Genomic DNA, 21,400 nt, shown 5'->3' with positions numbered 1-21,400 from the left:
TTGTTGACATGTACACAAGTTTATTTTAAGGACACAGCAATCACAATGACAGAAACAGAACCATTACTTTAATACTGTAAGCTTTCCTCTGGAAACTAGCTTGCACACATTTAGATCTGAAAGCATATTAAACAGTATCTTGGGGGAAAACACAGCAAACCTTAAATATATTAACTTCAAACTTCATGTGCTTATCTCCTCTTTTTGGTAGCTGGTGGCAGTTAAAGCTCTTCAAAATCATGGCCACTTGTATTCATTGCTTCAGGGTGCATTACCCTCCCCATGAATAATACAGTACCTGTGGAAAAAGTGGGAAGGGAGGCAGGGAAGGAGAGATGTCAGAACAGAAAGGAAATGTTCAGTTGTAAGATGACAAATACTGATATTCGTTCCAGAGCACATGGTGCACAATTTTTACAGGAACATATGTCTGAGAGAACTTGGTAGCCATGAAAGGCAATGAATCAACAGCCCTAGAGTAAAGGACCTCTTGGTATTCAGAGCTCATGCAGTACAGAGAACAGTGAAATCATCCGCATTTTGGCACCCCTCTGCTTATTCTAAGGGCTTGATTGAAAACCCTCCAGAACTCAACAGAAAAGTTCACTGTCATTTCGTCAGTTCTGATGAAGGCCCATGAAGTACTGCCACTCATGTCAACTGAGCTACACATTTCCACATTTGAGGCTAACCTCAAGTGAAGTGTGAACAGCTCATCAGACCAACCTTCATGATCACTTCAGACCCACATGTGCCTCACAGCTGCTGGACAACATTCCTCATAGAATTAAAAGTGAGCCCTAGAAGCTCCACACCCATGAGCTAACATTTATTAATAGATAGATACTTTGAGTTCACAGATTTACTCCACATTAGAGCGTGCAACCCAAAGCAAAGAATTCTCTGTATGAATACTGCTCCCCTGCACTATTTAACTGCCATTTACATTTTTCCCATTTTATGCCTTCGTACCTAACCTGTTTAAACGCTTTAAACAATTGTGAGCACTTAGGGCATTGTTGAGAAGAGCAACCATCACAGATATTTTCAAAAGATTCCTAACCTTAGATTTCTAGAGTAGTAATGAGCTTTCAGGCTTTAACTGTAGTTGTTGGCAGTTCCTCTTTCTACATGCAACCAGGCCTGTGCAACATTAAGACCTGTGTTAAAACTATCAAGCTCTACTCTATTTTGATTTAAATTTTTCTTTTGGGGGAGAGTTTCATGTATTTAGGAGAGCTATCCTTCTCCAGATACCTTTTAGCCTAAATATGTATCTACAATAGAAAGGATACTCAACTTAGTTCTGGACAACTCCCCACCAGGAGTTGGTATTATGCCTTGCACACAAAACGACCTTAAACTGTAGGCATTACTGCAATCTAAATGGTTTAATAAAAATGGACATCTATGATGATGGGGGATCTCAAATACAGAAAAAGAAAACCCATCAAATTTGACCTACTAGAGTTTGCTTGTAGAACATGTAAGACACCACAATGCACAGACCTGTATGATAGTCTGTGGGTACAGAGTGATGTTTTGTCATCCAGTCACATCCATATCATTAAGATGAATTACAAATATGAAACTAAGAATTACTTCATCATTGCCCATTTTGTTAGCGAGTGCTGTTCTCATCCCTTGCCTGCCACGGAACACTTCAAGAGCACAACAGAATTATTCATAGCTGTAATATCTGTCCATTATGCAAATAATTTGGTACCAGGAACATATCTCACTGGCCGTACTACAGCCAAGCTCTTACAGAATGAAATAACTATGGACAATCAGGGCAGTAACACTGTGTTCTCTGAAGAAAAATGTTAAGTTTTTCTTCCCTGGGGTTTTTAATCACATAATTGTGAATATTTTTCAGGATTATGTCAGATTTTTGGTGTATTACTTGGAGAAACATTAAGGGGACATAGAAAAGGTCAGTCTTTCAGTATTAGGTATTTTAAGACAAATTAAGGAAATACATAGTACAAGGCCAGTTCATTGATCAAAATGTGCAATTTTCTTTTGTACACTTGCTGATGTACTGTGAAAAATGTGGCAGAGTCTGCCATGTTTTTACCTGTTCTTCTGTTCCTGACCAAAAAGAAAAAGGGATGGTCAACTATAACCTGGGGATACAGCACTGCCATTCTGCTAATGGCAATCATTCCTAAAGGGAAAAAAACAGGCAACTTGTTAAACATCACTGCACATTCTCCTGCTCTTCATGAGAGAAACTTGTGAAGCTCATGAGTGAGACATTGAAGTCCCAAACTCTGAGCACCAAGCATCACCAAGAAAGAGCATGAAAAACCTAACATGAAAGAGACCTACAGAGTAATTGCAGGCCTGTTTATGCTTTAAGAATGACTAACAATGAAGAGTGTCACAATGTCCCAGATGAGGGAGCAGCTTATAAATTTTATGATCCAAAACCTTAAGAGAAGTTATGATTCCTGCTCACTTAGAGAAAGAAAAATGAATTACATTAGACAGCACTGCTGACCTGTTTTAAACAGCTTCAAGCCTGCAGTTGATAGTAAAAGGTAACCCTTAATAACTACAGAACATGTAACCACTAAATGGGCTGATCTTGCAGCTTTTAGCTGGAGCCTTTAAATAATTCAGAGTCTGAGAGTAAAATTAACTGTGAATCGGGCAGTATTTGGCTCTATTACTTTTATTTGGAAATGAATGGATTTCTCCAGGATATTATTATTATTTCCTAGTGTTTCATTTAGTTTTACATTTTCCTGGGCTGTTAATAAAGATTCATGCATGCCAGTAATGACAACACTTCATTTCCAGAATTCTCTTCTGAAAAGCAATGTACTTGCTATGCTGTGTCTTCATGCTACCCACTATTTAGCTTTCCTGGCTGTACAGCACACCAGTTTTAAAAAATTAACACAGAATAACCAGACAGCTGATTTAGTTCTGCTTTTCAGTTAGGTACCTGAGGCAGCAGCAGCTTCTGATCCTTCCTCATTAACTTCTAGAAATGCCTTGTGAAATGCCTTTGCAAGGTAAAGTTCCTTGTTATCTGGAGAGAAAAAGAAAACATATTTCAAGTGTCAACAGTAAGACTGAAGCATTTAAAAAAACAAACCAAAGACTGCCAAAAACCCCAATGCTGTTATCCACCTTCTGTACGAAGCAGGGAAGGATAATAGCACAGAGCTTACATTAAAATACCTTCTGCCAAAACTGTTTACATTAAAATCTGTAGTGCTCTTCTACATTATGGATACTAAAATAGCTTGGCATTGCCTAGAGCACCACGATACCATGGAAAGTAAAAGGCAATCCTCGAACAAAAGATTTTAAACTCAGCTATTGGGAAAAAGGGTTGTGACACAACACGGCAAATACCTCGTACATCAAGAACTTTATATCTGCATTAGGTGTAATATAGACTTCCTCCAGTAAAATTAGATGTTTTCTTTCTTCTTGTCATTATATTTAATAGAAGCTGCAGATAAATACTTATTGCAAAAGCTATCAGGGAACTAGTTTGTTTTTTTTTTTTTTTTTTTTTCAGTCTTGTTTGTTTTCCATCCTTCTTTGTCAGTATTTTAATTTCAGTCCAAGCCTACTTCTGCTTAAGTCAGTGCATGTTTCATTACTTTTCTGCAGTGCCTAAATGATCAGAGCTATTGAAATACTCAACACCTTGCAGGAAGCAAAACACATAACACCATTTAATCTGTTTGACTAAGTTTCATCACTAAGGCATAACAAAGATTAGATATACATTTATTGTACCTGCATAAAAGCCACAGTAATGACAGAGCACAACTGGAAGTTAAGTGAATAAAAGCTTTCATCAGGGGGATACACAACCATGAAAATCTAATCTGAACACCCCAGTGAAACAGCTACACCATTTTGCTTTTCTGATCCTTCACAATTTGTTCAACACCAAAACTCTAGCTGAAGGCTCACTAAGGAAGGAATGCTTGAGACTATTAAACTGTTGCCCATTTGTCTTGGCTCTCAGAACAACAGCCATTAGTTTTAACACTAATGCACACCAAACCCCCAAGAGACAGGAGTTTAAAATGTCTCTTCCCAGCAGATCCCATTACTGTACATACACTCAGAACAGATATAAACCTCCTAGTTCAGCTGCTTAAGTCTCACCTGCAAATGTCCCAAAACATTCCCTTAGGGACTATGTATAGTAAAACATACTAGATTGTACTAAATATTATACTAGTTCTACTCTTCCAGTTCCTTCAGTAATGTTATCTGGAAAGCTAGGATAAAATGTCCACTATGCTACTTTAAAACATGGGACATGCAGCTTCTACTTAACTTGAACACTAAGCACAAATCTCACAGCTTTTTTCTCCTTAACAGAAAGGCCACCTGAAAGCACAAGGTGGTTACATTCCAACACTAACATCACCTTCAAGCCTCAAGCATTACCTGTAAAAAATACATGATGAGCCAACTAAATACTACAATCTAGTGTTAAATAGTCATCCCCTAAAGCTTCCATTCCATTATGAACCCATTAAGATAGAAGCTTTCAAAATATGTTTTAGAACACTAGATGTGGAAGAACATTTACATAGGTGAAAATGGGTAGATATCCAAGACAAAAAGAACGACAAATCCCTGCCCATCAGCAACTCCTTTTGTGCAGGTTTCACTTATGCATGTGCTGCCTTTGAAACCCTCAGTTAAAAGGTTTCTTGGTAAGTTCACTGGTCAGTTCTGTCAATTCACCCTTCCAGGCAGCTGTATTTGTTATCCTCACTTGAGTCCATTTCAAAGCTTGTGAGAATTTGAGCTACACAGCACGTACCAGAAGAAAACAAGAACTTTGCAGTCTTGATAAATAAATGCTGGTTTGGAGTTCCTTATCTTAAACCTAAATACGTTTTCATGTCTAATGACAGCCGAAGAAATGCCCACTTAACGTAATCATGTTTTTGAGTTACAGGTACTTTTTTACTACAGCACTGTGACCTGTAGTGTTCACAGCAGGTATTTTGTCCCTAAACACTTCACTTTGCATAGTGTGCTGGGTACTCATGGCACTCCAAGGTATATTTCTGGTCAGAATACTTAGCACCTCAGATGGTGCCATCAGATGGTCTCCATCTGATGAGCTTGTTGACCTCAATTTAGACAGCATGAGCACTGCTAGCACTCACCATAGGGTATAACCGTAGGCCTACTTGTAAGTGTATGCAGGATCTGAGTATTAAAGAAAACTAACAATATTTTGTTAAGGTCACTGGAATAGAAGAAGTGCCACTGCAGATGACACAGGTACATCTAATGAATCTAGCACACTGTGCCTGCTATTATATTATTGTTGGTTCAGAATCAAACACAATGAAGCCTTACAGATGAAAACTACAGGACAACTTATGGGAAAAAAAAATCCTCTCACTCAGCATGTGCCTTATACCAAGTTCCTAATGCACAGAATATATAGAATGCCTTTATTCAATGTAGTATAGATAGTTCTGATCACTCTGAAGCAGTTTCCTTTTTTTAAATCCTACCAACCTCATGATCTCAAGGAACACCCAGCAAAGATTTGAGTTTTCTTTCCATAGGAGAAGTAGTTTCTATTTGTTTTCAATTTGTTGCTTTTCACTTTATTGGATATCTTTGTCCTTGGATGGTGAAAGGAGAAATTCCACAGCCCAGTTTACTTCCTCTGGGACTTTTCTCTATATTCCCACTATCACATCCGTCTCATTCATCACTCCCTGAAGTGAGTGAATATATTTTTGTATGGAAGGATAACATTGTCACTGAGTGTTCAGGTAGTCTTGTCTTTGTCTCTTGTTTTGTGACTGTCAAATCACTGACTAGGACACTTCAACACCATACTCATTGTCATCATTATACAATCTTCCTTTATGGCTTTCCCTGTGGATAAGGAAGTTCTTAGCTGAGTGCTATCACATTTTTTCTGTAGTAGCTTCTTTGAAACTGGGTTTTCCTAAGAATCAACAAGACTTCATTGTTGGCATCTCAGCAAACTCCCATGGAGAGCTGGTATCAAAGCTTAGGCTTTCTGCAGGACCCTACCCTAGACAACCATTAGTGTGTGGGAGTAATCTGAAACTTATTTCTAATGTACATGACTCTGATAGCATCACACTTCATTTGTCATTACACTCCATATGCTTCCAAACTCCTACTCAGAGCTGCCAACTGGTTGCTCTGCAAGTTTCATTTTTAAAAAGCATGCAGGTTTATGGGCTTTTCTAGCTTAGGTTATCCCAGAAAAATTATACCTACCTCAGTCAAGACTTGGAAGAGCCATATACTGGACTGATGCACCTCTAACTATATTGTTAAAGTAAGTCATTAAGATCACTTTACTGCTCACTGAAACGCAGGTCACCTTGAGATGAAAAGCTCTTGCCATTTAAGGCATTATACAACAGAAAGAAATATAATAACTTGAAAAAGAAGGGTAATTTTAGTACAGAAACTAATTCAAGGGTAAATCCTAAGTGGTGCCAAAATAGTCGAGTAGCAAGTTTATGCACTGTGTAAATTATAAAATCCCAAATACCAAGAAATTTTTTCAAGATTATTTTGAACACCCAGTGGAATCAGAGATGTGAGTAAAACCTGTCAAAGTCTTTTGCTGAAAGCTACAGTCAGAATACATGCAACTAGACAGCCAAATAAAAATGTCCTCCTACTCACCTGTGTTAATTGGCAAAGAACTTAAATTCTGCAAGAGGGTAACATTTAAAATGTGCATCTGGATGAACACTTTGGTTGCTCACAATCTAGACATCCCGGGAGGTAAAGCTGACTCATCTACTTCCATTTTTGAGATTGAGTACAAAAAGCAAAAAAAATTCTAAATATTGAAAAATAAGTCTGTAATCCTGCAATTTGATTTATAGCCACTAAACCCACATAGATGATTTCGCTGAACTCAACAATCTGTGCCTGGATCTCAGTGTAGGATTTGGGCTGTTGTTGAAATTGCTGAAGACTTTCCTTGACAATAATCCAAAAGCAAGAGCAACAGGAGAGGGGGAGGAGAGTATTTTTAAATGCAACAGAATTTCTCAAAAGCCTCCTTCAATTTCTTTTATTATTTTATCTTCCTAAATTAAAAATGTCCAGACAAATATTTTCAGCAAACATCTGCTTCTAAGTTTTCATGAAGTGACAAATTTTCCAGAGGGCTGACACTGAGATGCACGTGAACATCTTGCTTCAACTTCTCTGTTACCTGACATACTATGCAGGGATTTATAAAAGCAACTTTTCAACACTTTTCTTATTTTTTTTCCCCTTCCTTCTCCCCCATATTCTATATTGTGAAAATTAGAAATAAGAACCATATTTTAATCACTGAAAATTTCTTCTCCATAGCCTCAAGAGCAGGGTTTTCCTTAAAGACATTTTTTTCCAAAACATTTTCTTATTCATAATTTATGAAAGACTTTTTTCACCAACTGGTGGGAAACGCCCTTTTCAGTGAAAGGGCAGAATGTTACAATAAGACTCATGAACTCTCTCTCTCTACACTGCTCTACTTTATTTAATAAACAAGTTAATCTTTAAACAGCAGAGAAATGCAAAAATGAAAAAAATGTTTTTTTGATTTTGCACAGTATAATTGTCAAAGATAGAAAACTTCAGAAAAATCATTAGCTACATGGATTAGACCACATTTATGTTCCAGTCTTTCTGCTGGCCTGTTGACCACAGAATTAGTCCTCAACATATAGGTGAGTTGTGCCTAGATTTAAGTAAGACTCAAGCACCGCCTTTGTGGTTTAATTTCTCCTATGTATTTTCTATTCTCCTTGGTACTTGTTCTCAAGTAAATATTTTTACACATATGGACCAGAATATATTGGAAAACTTACTTCTCTTTGAGAAAATTTATGGTCTTTCTCCAGAAAAATTCTTTAAAGGGGGATTTTTCATTTATTAAAGTTCTTTTCACATTACCTAACTCGTAGGTTTTCCTACAATTTCTCTAGAAAAGTGAAAGTGGCAAAACAGTGGAATAAGCTATGTGAGACTCTATAAACAGTATTGCAAACTTAGCAAAAGTGAAAAGAACATGAACATGGCAAACATTTCTGCTGTACATTTTAGAGGACGCTCCACTTTCATTACCTCTATTTTGAATAAACCACATGGGTGTGATTGCTTCCAGAAACAGACCATTAAGAGCCGGTATTTCCCACCAGCTAAGGACCTACCTGGCTGATTAGGCAGTAACTACAACAGCAAGCTCACACTGGTACATGCTTCTAGACATGAAACTATTGGGCTTGCCAAAATTCGGGTCTAGCTAGATCATACTAAATATGCTGATCACTTGGCTACTTTTGTTACACAAAAATAAATAATTTCTCAGGCAAAGATGACTCAACTATCTTTTCTGGCACTTCAATACCTTTTAGGAGGTATTAAAAGCATAAATATCTCATTTCTACCTGAATTTCTAAATGTATTGAATATTTCAACTTCTGAAAGTGAAGCGTTGGCAACGTATTGTAGGAGGCAAGCAGCATATGTGGCTAAATTGCTGGTAACTCAGAACTCTTTCTTTCCCGGGCTGCTTTTACAAAGCAGATACCTTGGGAGATGACTAATTGTACAACAGCTTAATGCCCTTAACGCTGTGAACAAATAGACTTTGGAGATAAAAGATGACAACCCTCTTGTGTGAATCCTATTTGCCATCAAGGCACTGAACCCATGTCTTTCTCTAACATGGATCTGCCACTTTCTTTACATTTCTAATGAGATCCAGTTCTGAAACTCAGAGTTAACTTTTCCAGGGCAAAAATCTCCCACTCTGCACACACATCCTGATGGATTTCTCCCCTGCTCCTATATATTGAGCACGCTCTTGCACAAAGCAAAAATGACAAAGGGTCAAAAAATTGCTAGCAGGTGGAGTTTGTTTTGTTTTGTTTTCCATATACCCACATGAAAATCTCCTTGGTTATCTTTAAGTAATTTTAGTACTTGCTCATATACTTTGAGAGACTACATAAGAACTTCTTACCAGACATCCCAGTGAGGTCAGCACTACTGCTAAACAGCTCTGTAATTCCGAGACCTCTCCAGACATCTTTCAGATCAATTTCCTGTTCTACTGTGAACCTGGAGAACGTAACAGAAAATTACAAAGAGTTTAGATATACGCAGTACTTACTGCTATTAGCAGGTTAAAATTACTTGGTAATGACAACTGAAACAGTGAGGTAAATAATGTAAAGTAGGAGATTCGGCGCTAGTAGCCCAGGATAGTGACACCTACAAAAATGCTTAAAAATTAAATTTACTCTCACAGCTGGATTTTTTCTTCTAATGTAGAAGCAATCAAAAATATGCTAATGATAGGTACAGTCCCTGACCAAAACCAGCTGAAAATTATGCGGTAGCGAAAGTAAATGCTTATTTTTTATTCAGAAGTTTTACTATAAAAACAGAATTTAATTGTAGGCATACTAGAAAAGAGGATCAAATAAGGCAAAGGACAGCACAAACGTCACAGTCCGCTGTTGGCAAAGCAGGAGTAGGAAAGATACTCAATTTTTATTTAGACAGCATAAACAAAGACCAGCAGTTATGAACATGAATATAAAGCATTTCTGACTCAGCTTCTAATTACTCTGGTGGCAAAATTTTAATTGGGTTTTGATTGTGAGTAAAGAACGGGGAAAACAAATAGTTGTTAGCCCAAAAGCACATGTGAGTATAACCTGGCAGGGTTTCAGGGTTAGCTTGCAAAGCCATGTTCCAGGCTATGTTACTGTGCTGGAAGGACAAATCAGGATTTACCCTAATGGCAAGATTTTGGGCAAAAGCTTGTTCCATTTACAAAGACTGCTTTTAAAACATTATAAAAGCTATGCTGGGCGACAGTAAAAAGAAAAAAACAAACAAACAAAAACAAACAAACAAGACCCAAACAATCAAACAAACAAAAAAACCCAACACAAACACTCAAGTCCTTTTAGTCTGTTTCTGATCATACACAGAGCTGAGGAAATATCAGAGTAACAATAAGAATGGCAGCCCCAACCAGAAAATACCTCAAAGTCTACAGACAAACACAAGAGACTAATTATAATGTTTGATATGGGTGAGTTATGGGTTTTCTGTAGAAAGACCAAATTAATGGTGATTTACATTATGCTGACAGTGATTAGTTATAACTATACAACACAAAATATTAAGTCCATCAGGTGTTGCAACAGTTTCTTCAGCACGCCAGTCAGTCAGAAATAACTCTGCAGATACTCTGCAGTCCTTAGTATATGGGTCTTATCTGTACTAGAACCAAATAATACATGCTTCTGTGTGACTTCCTTTTTCAGGATTAAACTTCCCCAGCTACATGGAAAAACATGCTCTTTTCAGCAGAAAGTATAGCCCAGAACACTGAGCAGAGAAAGCTGATGAGCCAAACTGTATGATACCTCAGCATGTACAAGCCTTGGCAACTTGAAAAAGAATAATCTGGACATCGAAAGGAAACCGGATAAGAGCTGAGCAGATCTTCCTCCCCAAAAACATTTACACAGCGTAAGGAAAATACACAATCTGCATTGATAACAACCTTAGAAATGCCATTAGAAGCCAAAAATCTATAGTGGAATAGGTATTAGTACTCAGAGAAGAATTTTATGCAAGTTAAAGTAAGATCTGAAGATAGTTTGGAATGGATAAATCACTGGTGGCACTGCAATTGTTCATGTACCCTGGTCAGGTGAATTCCAGGATATGCCTGGAATGAAAACAGGACTGATTCTTGTGATTTTATTGTTTAGGCAGCTCTCAAAAGAATCAGGAAAGACCAACGAAGACATATACTGGAAGAAGCCTCTCCTGGTGTTCTGTCATGTTCTACATCAGTCAGTTGGGCATTTCTAAATAAAATAACAGGCGGCATTATCTCAATGAATGAGATGTAGGTACACATACCAGATGACCTGAAAACAGCCAATTATATTTTAGGAAATGGAAATGTGTCCTGTTAGCTTTTTTTTTTTTTAGTTCTCCTCTTAGAAAGCTGTGAACACTCACATCAAAACTACAGAGTCAGGGAGCTTGCAGGACCTTATGCACAATTTTAGCTTCAAGCCAAATGACAAGTCTACTACAAGTTGCTCATCCATTCAAATTTTGCTGCCTTCTAGGCTCTGAAACTACAGAGCAGTTTTACTCTCACTACACACTCGTGAAATATGTCCAGCTCTGGTTTAGAGACCTCAGTAAAAACGCCAAGAAATAATTGAGACTGAATTCCTAATGCTAGAGTTAATTAGACCTCAATAATACAGAGGTCCTGTCTGTGCACACTGAATAAATCCAGAAATATTTCCTTCTATAGTAAAACTAACATTTTGAAAAACACACCCAATTGTACCTACCTTACAAATATGCAGAAAAGGCAAATAAATGTTAAAATGCATTTTCTAAAAATTTCAGAGTGGTGTATTTTTCCCTTTCCACTTTCATTTTAGTGCAGTTAGTATTTGATATATCAAGCTTTCAAGACAATTTAGCTATTAACTAGTGATGTCAAACTAGTAAGGTATATCAGGATAGGGCAAGAAAAATCTGCATGAAAAGCAAAATTTGAGGTCACAAATAAGAAAAAACTGCAAAAAAGTATTTTTACCAACTGCAGAGAATCACTGTAAGATATAAATGGAAATCAGGTGGGTTTAAGTCTCTGGACCACTAGACAGAAATCCCACTTATCAGCTAAGTGATGAATTGTGACCCAGAAAGCAAGCATGACAAAAGATGCTTTTGCATACTAATCACAAAAGAGGTTTGGGAGATGTTTTTGGGGAAAAAAAAAACAACAAACAAACAAACAAACAAAAAAACCAACTAAACTTGTAAAGTCTCAGCTGAATATGCATCTAAAAAAAGAAAATGCAAACAAGTTGATTGGTTATACTGCTAAAGAACATCTCCATGAAGGATAGCAAGAGTCACTTAACTACTGGATTGAGGTTATAACCTGACTGAAACCTCTGGAAAGACAAATACAGGTGGATGAGTGAAGGTCTCTACAGTATCTTTAGAAAGGAGTTCCTGCTTTATGACAAATAAAGTAGACTGAAAATACCACATTAGCTGTGTAAATACCAAACTATCTATTCACAAAATTAAAACTAATTACTTCCCTTCTCCCCTTTTAGTTTTGTCATATGGTAAAAAAAGTTAGGTACTGTTCAGAATAATCTCTCCTCTCCTTTCTCACATGCTCTGAAGGTCAGTGAGAGTTACAGCTAAGCTATTAGTGATATTTCAAATATTTTAGCTGACATCAGAACTACCCTCTTTTCAAAAATAGGGCTGCTTTACACTTGGAAATTTATTTTCAGGCTATGCAATCAGACGTAAACATTCGGTATGACTTATCCTCCAGTCATATGTGGATTTCTCTGCATTCTTTACAGACAGTGATATAGGTATTGAAAATCAAAGCTGACAACCTAGAACACAGAGAGACACTCAATCTCATTTCCCAAGCCAGGCATTTGCAGTACTTCCAGACTTTGGAAACACCGAGTTACATGATACTAGCCCTGACATATGGTTATTTGCAGTGTTTGCCGCATAGAATGATCCAGATGGTCATATTTTTTTTCCCCACAGTCTTTTATGTGCTTCTGACGCTAAAAATACAATGAAAAAAAAAATCAATTTCAATACTTCAGTATCAGAAGACATGGCATAGTTGCAACTGGGAGCACTAAAAATCACAAAGAGAAGTCTGAGAAAGACACTGAAGCAAAGATGTGGTATTTTCAACACAGGATCGGAGGAGAAAGCCTGGTCTGTTGAGTCAAGAGGAGAGCTTCTGTACTTGAGCAGCTCTAGGAGGTTCACCGACCCACATGCTCATGGATATATGCTTCTACAGACCACCTGAGAAGGCACTGAGCAGAAAGGTACCAATAAGGGCTAGTGACTCTTGCCTATCAGCTATTAGCCAAAGACAAGGAGAAGTGAAAATATGAGTTAGCTCTACACTTATTTACAATGTTCATTTGTAAAGTCTTTCTACTCCCTACAAGTAAATGTAGCCCAAAGGGCTGAACAAAAATTCTGGATTTCCACTGATTCTGGATGTCTCTCACATGAAATAAACAACAGAATGAGATGCTTAGGAAGTAGAATTAGATTGAGAAACTAAGAATAAATTCCCTAGATGGTTTAGCATGGAATGACGATATTTACGTCATAGATAAAACTTGCACAAGGATTACACTTAAAATGATGCATTTATGTCATCAACAGTCTCCTTAGTTATGTGTCTGAACCTTTAGGTTTTGTATAGAGCATTAACTTTAACATACCGTGCCAGGCCATCTTTCTTTTATTTTACAGACTTTGAAACAGAAGAAAAGATGGCTTCAGATTTTATGATGCTGTGCAACCCTTCTAAAATGCTGAATTTTTCATGAAGTCCTTAGACACTAAGGATCTGCAGAATCAAGAAGTTTTAGGGTACACCTCCTAGTTATACAACAGAAGTGAACTACAGCCTAGTATGATTCATCCCAAAGGCTATAATTTCCAACATTACTAAGAGTTCTGAGTGAGCAAAAGTGAGAAACTCCAGGTTTTCAGATTGGCTCTAACACCTGAAATTCTGCAGAACAAAAAGCAAACAAAGGATGGCTCCATTGCTTGAAATCATCAAGATTCTTGCTTGAAGGTAAGGCCCTCAGGATCCGAATCACTATTTTAACCTAGCAAGCAGCCTATAGCACAGAGCTGCCAGCTGATATCAACTCCAACATATCAGTTGGAATCTCACCTAGGTTGTCCTGAGGTGCTAGAACCAGCCTGCATGATTTAATAGCCTGAAAACAACCAAGCACGTAACTGAAAACCCCACTAACAGCCAAAACCAACAAATAAGCCCATACAGCTGCTCTGACCAGGGAAGCAAGGCAGGTTATGGTTCCTTCCCTGGCAAGGTCCTTCTATCCAGGGCTTAACATGGGCTGCAGAAGTTGGCTAAGTATGTATTCCAGTGGACAGTTGGATGCCTCTTCTGTTACTGTATCTCAAAAACAATCAGCATTGGCCTATTCTTCATAAAAAGGGGACTCCTAAGAACACATTAAAAAAAAGAAAATGTCTTTTTTTTTTTTTGCTTTGGGGTTGTTTTGTTGGGTTTTTTAGGTTTTTGCAGGAATTTGGTTGGGTTTCGGTGATTTTTTTTTTGTGAGAGGAAACAGCCTTCTCTAAAAAAAAAAAAAAAATCATTTCAACACTGTCTGAGGCATTTTTTTTTTTAGATTTTAAATACCTTAAAAAGCAAGGATGTTATTACAGAGAGGGAGGCATACTGGAACAATCCTTAGGAGAAGATCTGCAGACTGTAGCACTGTTATTAGGTACTAGTTCCTCCTATGCTCTTCAAATAATTTATGTCAGAGAGACAGCGTGGTAAATTAGATTCATGGTCTGTTTCATTCCTATGCAAAAAGTGGATTAAAATGTTGATCACTTCAGTCTGGGTTAAGCTGGAAACAATGATTTGAAAATGAAAATGAGAAAGTATAATTTAACGATTCTGTACCAATCTCTCCTTTGCTATTAAGAGGAATAATACACAATTTCATTTGCACAGAGATAATGCCAACAGAAATTGGAAAGTTGTGATTAACTCTGTTTTGGCTAGTCATTCAGGTCCTACTACAAATGTGTAAGTTTAAAAAATGTTCACTTTATAATTGGATAGCATCTTTCAGTATATAAAAATTTAATTTTATTCCAGTGCTACTTTCAATTTCTCAGAGGACAGAGCCTGCAGGCCACATTTCATAACATGCCTTTCTGAGTCAGAGCATACAATATTTATGAAGTGTTTATTTAGAGCATTGATAAAATCCTGTAGATCACCTCTGAATCCCTATCAGAAATCCAATACCTCCGGAGCAGGCAATTAATCTTTGGAATTTTTGTACGGAAACTACAGTATTACTACATGGAATTTCAAGCTCATGATAGTTATCTTTTATAATCTGAAAATTCTGAAGGTAATCAGCACCTGGTTGTACCTGTTCTGCCTTTTTATGGCCTTAACTAACAAGTGTTTACCCAAGTTATTTGAGGTTCTTAGATAAGAGCTACAGGCATGACAACTAGCCTGAGGATGGAATAAATAAGAACCTTTTATGGCCATACAAAACCTAGGCCCCAAACTCCTGTCTGAGAACTGGGCTACAGAGAATCCTGCAGTCTCTGCTTTTGGTTAAATACAAACAAAACCCAAACCTACTTCTACAAACTTCACCCAAGTCAAGCATAACTAATGTTTTTTATGTCATTCATGTATTTAACTTTAGATGTCTAAGCCTCTAAATTTTGGAATTTCAGTACCTGATACACAGGCTGTGAAATGCTCTTGTCAGAAAAGAAAAGCTCAAGGGATGGAAGAATCCTTGTATTTTACTTCTCGTTAAACTCGAGGTAAGGTTTGCCCAAGACTGCAGGAGTAACGGCCTACGAGAAACACCCCTCCCCTGCATCTTAGTGGACTGTTAATATTAAAGCTCATGGGACCTGAAGCTCCAAAAGATAAAAAGGAAAAAAAAATACCACAGGAATAGTGTACAGTAGGTTGTACCTGCAATGCAGCTCTTTGCTGCTCTTCAAAGGAAATGCTACTAAAAAAAGAGAACTCTTACTATGGGGCAGAGAAAACAAACCCCAAAATGCTGCTGTTTTCTCGCCACTCTGACTCCAAGTGTAACAGCATTGAAGAGAATTGGAATTCCATCTCGAGCTGGAATCAAGGCATGCTGGCAACACTAGTCCATCTCAACCTAATTTACCCTGGCTAGCCCTGTTTTACTGAGCTCAGCTGCAGTTAGCTTCTTGAAAGCTGTTGTTGCTTTGGAAAGGAAGCTGATGAACTGCAGGGATTCTTGCCCTTCTCTTTACATGTGAAATACAACCACCTCAAATCTCCGAGTCACCTGAAAACAAAGAGCTATTTAATGATTAAAAGGATCCACTGTAATCTTTTTTCCTGCTGCCGTGTACCCGCTGCACAGTGCCACACAAGCAGAGTAAGTACAAGCGATTCACATCAAACTTGTGCCATATTGTTATATACATACTTCAATGAAGTCATTATGAATCACTTGAAGGACATCATGATCCAACTATACATTATTAGTGACATTTAGTAGTAAACAACTCTGTTACTATGTTGAGTGCAGGGCAAGCATGAAAAATATTTGAAGGTAGATGAAACAGCATTGTAGGAAAGATAACTAAGAGGTGTATGTGAGCAAATATGCCACTGAGCACACACAGCTTATGTCTACAAATGAATTGACTGAAGTTTCATCCCTCCTGGTAATAATGTCTTGTTATTTTATTGCTTCTCTAAGGAAAAAAAAAACACCCTAGCATTTATTACAGCTAGGAAAAAAGACAAAAGACACAAATTGACTGGAATTACCTCTCAACAGTCAACCACTCGTGTCTGTACAGACAAACACTATTAGAGTTTTTTAAATTAACAGCAGGCAGAAATATAACTAGGAGGTATATGAAACATTTTAGGTTTTGTTAATTCAGACTTGTAATATTTCTATGGCTCCTGCCTAAATTGAACTTCTCCATAATGAGTTCTGCAATACTCAGAACATCATTCAGAGCGGCTCTATTCCTGACGATGAAATTCTCCTTCTGGAGCTCATATGTGAGAGGGATGCAAACCCAGTGCTCATCTGGTGTTCAAACCACCTTCATTCTGCACCCCACACAGCCCCTGGGTTTTCTTGTCAATGCAGCCTTCATGTGGGTGCTACAGAACTGCAGACTTGATCAAGATGTTCAAGTCTTTACCTACTCTACTCAATTTGAATGCACTCTTCCCCCTTCTGGTGGCACAGGAACATATTCTCACCTTGGTAGATACACTTCCACTTTTTGCTTCTTTACAGAATTAGCCCATTCGTTAATCAGTGAGGCTTTGACCAGTGGTTCCAATGTGACCAGAGGAACTTCCTGCCTGGAAAGAACGATCATCATACTAATCTCATCTCCCTCATAGGGTATTTCCAGAACTTGATATATACCGCCTGCTTCATTGGAGCCGTCACTGAACTCTCCTACAAAAGAAAAACAACAGCAACAAAAGCTATTACAAGTATTTTCTTTTGTCTGCACTGGAGATAGGGTAAAAATAGAAAGCTAATACTAGGCAGTGTTTACAAGATATTGGAACTAAAAATGACCCACTTCATTGTGTTCCGTAAAAAAATTTATATTGGTTCCTTTATGATAGGATTTGAGGCTTACATCTGCTTTCTCAAAGAATACAAGCTGATGCAATCACACAGCTCGCAGATAACTGCAAGTCTGAACCTATTACCCAGCTTCCCCTGGTCAGACAGAGAGAAGTCTGGAAGCTGTTGAAGCTGCCAACACATGGAACCAGGCAGAGATTTTGTATTCAGGAGAAATAATTTTTCCATGATGGGACTGAGTGAAATACTGTCAATGCTAGCCATTCATGTGGGTTCTCCCACATGAGCGTTCAAGCTCAAGCTAAAAACGCTTATTAGCTCTGCTGTTCAAAGCACCTCTATTTTACCTTCCTTAGGGTATTACAACAGTAATGAACAAACTATATTAATTTTAATAATTAGCACAGGACAAGAAAAATATCTCAGTGAGAAGCAGGACTAGCTCAAGAGTTGTAAAGAGGTTAGATGTAATGGATAAACATCTTGATATCCACCATGTGGCAGCACAGATCTAAAAAAAGTAATCAAGAAAGAGGTCATTATAAATGTTGCTAGCTATTTATAATAGACAAGCACACATTACGAAAAGATACTGAAATCAGAGTCTCTTCATTGGACAAACACCACATTTAAAATTCTAGGAGAAAGAACAGACAACAATACAAATGAGTATTGCTGCAACAAAACCTATTAAGGGAAGACTTATTAGCTTTAAATTTCTAAAGCTCTAACTCACCATAATAAAATTCTCCCTGCTGGTACATCATTGGAATCTGCACTTCGCTTTCATCATCTTTAGTAAAAGAAAAAGTTCTTGTATTTTCAGGTCTGAACTGTGATTTCCAACTGCCTTTAAAGTAGATGGCGTTGATGAGAGCCAAATGAGTTAGAGCACCAAAATCTCTCGAAGACACAAAATCTTTGATCATATCTAAGAGGAAAACCAACTGTCAGTCTGCATGTCAAGTTGAGCATTAAATCAAAACTTAAGACAGCTTGAAAAATTCAAGAAAATAAAAAGCTGTGCTAACACGTCATTTCCAGTTCTGATGTTTCATTAAATTTCAAATTAAACTGCCAGCGTTTTGTAAACCTAAATCACACTGGAGGCGTATAAGCCCTTCCATCACGTACGTGTTAGTCAACTGTTTCTTGATCACTACTTAAAACACCCCACAATAAAACCAAGTGGAAAACGGGTCACACAAGGAACGTTTACACTGGTGCTATAATAGAGTTCAGTACTATTGTCTTAAGGTCAGAACTCTGCCTCAGACCCAAAAAAGCACTTAAAATAGTAGCTTAAATTGTATTACAGGTATACCTGTTGGAATTTCACCTGGGACAATTCTGAAGGAAATATTCTGGTTCAGTAAAATCTGACTGACTTCAGAGTAAGGACTAAACAAAAAAACCCCATATGAATTCACAGCATTTGTTCCACGGGCATTAGCTCTTGAAAATGAAGAGAAAAAACTATCTAGCATCTGCTCTGTTCATGGGAGCTACATCAGCTGAGCATGGCAGCTGCTTTGCTCCTACTCCTAAGTAAGTAATTTACATCTGACTACAGTCTGTTACCTGCTTTATCTCATCTTAAATGGCTTGCTTGCCAACAAAATAATTTTGAGGTTGTTAAATTTGGTGCACTGACCAGATTTGTCACTATTTTTGAAGAATTACAGCCTACTTCAGACAGCTTTCCTGCCCAATTCTATTTTTGACTGACATTGCAGTACAAGGTGTTAAAGTAAACACATTCCTCAGTCTGATTTTTACTTCTTAATCCACGGTTTAAAATATAAATTAATTCTGCTTTCTGAAGCATATGACACTGACTAACTGGTGTGAAATTTCTGTATCATGGGGTAGTATTTCTTATGGGCTGCTGTTTGTACTTCACTGTATCTAGAATGTTCCTAAAAATGAGATGTGACCAATACTGCCATACTCACTCGCCATGGTGGGAAAAGAGAAAAATGAAGAAGGAATACAATTCCAGTTTTTCCATTATTTATTTGGTTCCTTATATTTTTTAGCCACATCTTCTTAACACACTAACATAACATTAAGGATTTTTCTGGCCAGGGAAACCTTCGACAGTTCTGTTTTTTGTGCCGAGCCTACCATCACACTTAACATGCTGGAACTGGAAAGCTGCCTGTCTTGTACCCCTTTTCTAATGAGAAAATGAGTCTCCTCTGTCAGAGCTGGCAGGCAGGAGGGAACAAGATTTAGTGGTCAGGGACTAGGCCGAGAGACTGTTACTATCGCAACCTAATGCAAAGAGACCCACAGCTCCTTTGTTAGCTCTGCACAGCTCCTTCCAGGGCAATTACAGCCTCTGCCAGCTCCTGGGGCAGGTGTTAAGCAGGAGAACTTGCTGTTCCTTCTAAAAGAATTTTACCTTTCCTTCAGGGAGACACCCTGTTTCTCTGAAAACACTCTGCTATCTGCTGCATCACTTACATTCCCTCTATTCCTGTCGCTGGAGATAAAGAGAAGAATTTATTATGAATTTATTAGCTCTCGTTTTCCCTTGGAAAAACTATACATTTCCAACATGGAACAGCAGCATTATATGAGGTGTTTTTCCAGTTTGGTGCCATACATTGCCGTAAAGCACTACAGATTCTTAAACGCTCAGACTACGTGGTGATGTGTTAATTCCTTACAAAGGATTCTGATACCTCCAAATTTACAATGACAACTCATGTCAAAGCCAGATCCCTGCTGAATTACTCTTAAAATATCAACCTCCAGAGTGTGCCAGGTAAACTAGAATGAGATTATGCTTTGATTGCCACAACAGGGTCTAACTTGACTCCCATACCTTGAGACTCTGCACGTATCCAGAAAAATGTCCCATCTTCGGGATTCCACAAGCGAAGCAAGCACTACATCATGCAGATCTGAATATATTTACAACAGTCATTTTGTGCTTACTCCCCTGCTGTAAATTTTTTGTTGTGAAACACTGTTGACAGTCTTCCTAAAATGAACTACTCTCTCAACATGCTATCTATTTTTCTCACATTGGAAAAGATTACATTACAGGGTCTGATTCTGTGGTTCAACATTATCTTTTGTATTCCTTAGTAGTCTGTTTCTCAGTACCTTGTAACTATGAGTTCCTTGAAAACTCCACACATCCAAAGCATAGGCATATAATTTTTTTTTTTTTGCAGACAATTTTTCTGCAGTTAGCAACAGTACTTATTCTTTTTGTAATTTAATAACCAAAATCAGTATTAAAATACTATTAAAACTCCTACCACAAAAACATTCTCCTTCAATGAATATTATAGGTAATTTAAGACAGTAAGACAGTGGAAAAAATATTCAGACAGATAATACTATATGATAAGGAATGGATAATATTACTTAAGACAGATCACTCCTGCACAGGGAAAAAAATATATATAATTTCACAAAAAGCTGACACAAGAATTCTTTTATCAGAGGAGATACTTGGTCTCAAAAGGAAGAGATAAAAGCCAAGGCAACAACTCAACAACACTGTACAGCTTTGGAAACACAAACACTGCAGGAAGTATAGAAAAGAATCACGTGGGCTTACTATTTGTATGATTCTCCACCCACTTATTGATGTGGGTAGCTACAGCTGCACTTTGGCTGAAATCTATATTCTCTACTTCAGCTTTAAAGTATTTTTTCACCAACTGCAGAAATTTGTCACTGATATGATATCCATTCTGCACATAGAGAGAATTAGCAATATTGAGAACATAATGACTTTCTTCAGTAGTTGCCATATCAGAAAGGTCCTTCAAGAAGGTAAACTCTTCACCTGAGGAAAAAAAAAAAAAATAAAAATCCACCTTCAGTGTTTCAGAAAAGAAAACTATTCCATAGGTTTTATTCTGCTGGGAATTCACAAATACATATTATGCCATAAAGAAAAAAAAGTGGTTTTTTTTAACTAGACTTGTTTCTAAACCTACACATACCTTCAGAGCTGAAAGAACAATCTACAAGGCAGAATATATTATTTAGAGCATAATTGTTTTACTACCTACAATTAGCATAATTAACGAAGCATTTGGATCCCATCACCAACATATCAATGCTAAACCTTTCAAGACCAAACGAGTAATTAAATATATATA

At 37.5% G+C, this 21,400-nt stretch overlaps 1 protein-coding gene across 1 annotated transcript; it reads right to left on the bottom strand.

Annotated features, from left to right (window-relative positions):
* Positions 1-21,081, bottom strand: SERPINI1 (serpin peptidase inhibitor, clade I (neuroserpin), member 1; the record flags this gene model as incomplete). The annotated part of the gene is made up of 7 exons (XM_008949816.1): positions 1-298; positions 2,081-2,170; positions 2,957-3,043; positions 9,029-9,126; positions 16,928-17,132; positions 18,007-18,201; positions 20,851-21,081. Coding segments are annotated over 7 exons (983 nt in total), but the record flags the coding sequence as incomplete, so codon positions are not given.
* Between the last annotated feature and the right edge of the window lie 319 nt (positions 21,082-21,400).

This window comes from Merops nubicus, unplaced genomic scaffold (genome assembly GCF_000691845.1).
Source record: "Merops nubicus isolate BGI_N331 unplaced genomic scaffold, ASM69184v1 scaffold30960, whole genome shotgun sequence".
NCBI classification, from domain to species: domain Eukaryota; kingdom Metazoa; phylum Chordata; class Aves; order Coraciiformes; family Meropidae; genus Merops; species Merops nubicus.
This window is presented reverse-complemented; position numbering and strand designations above follow the sequence as displayed.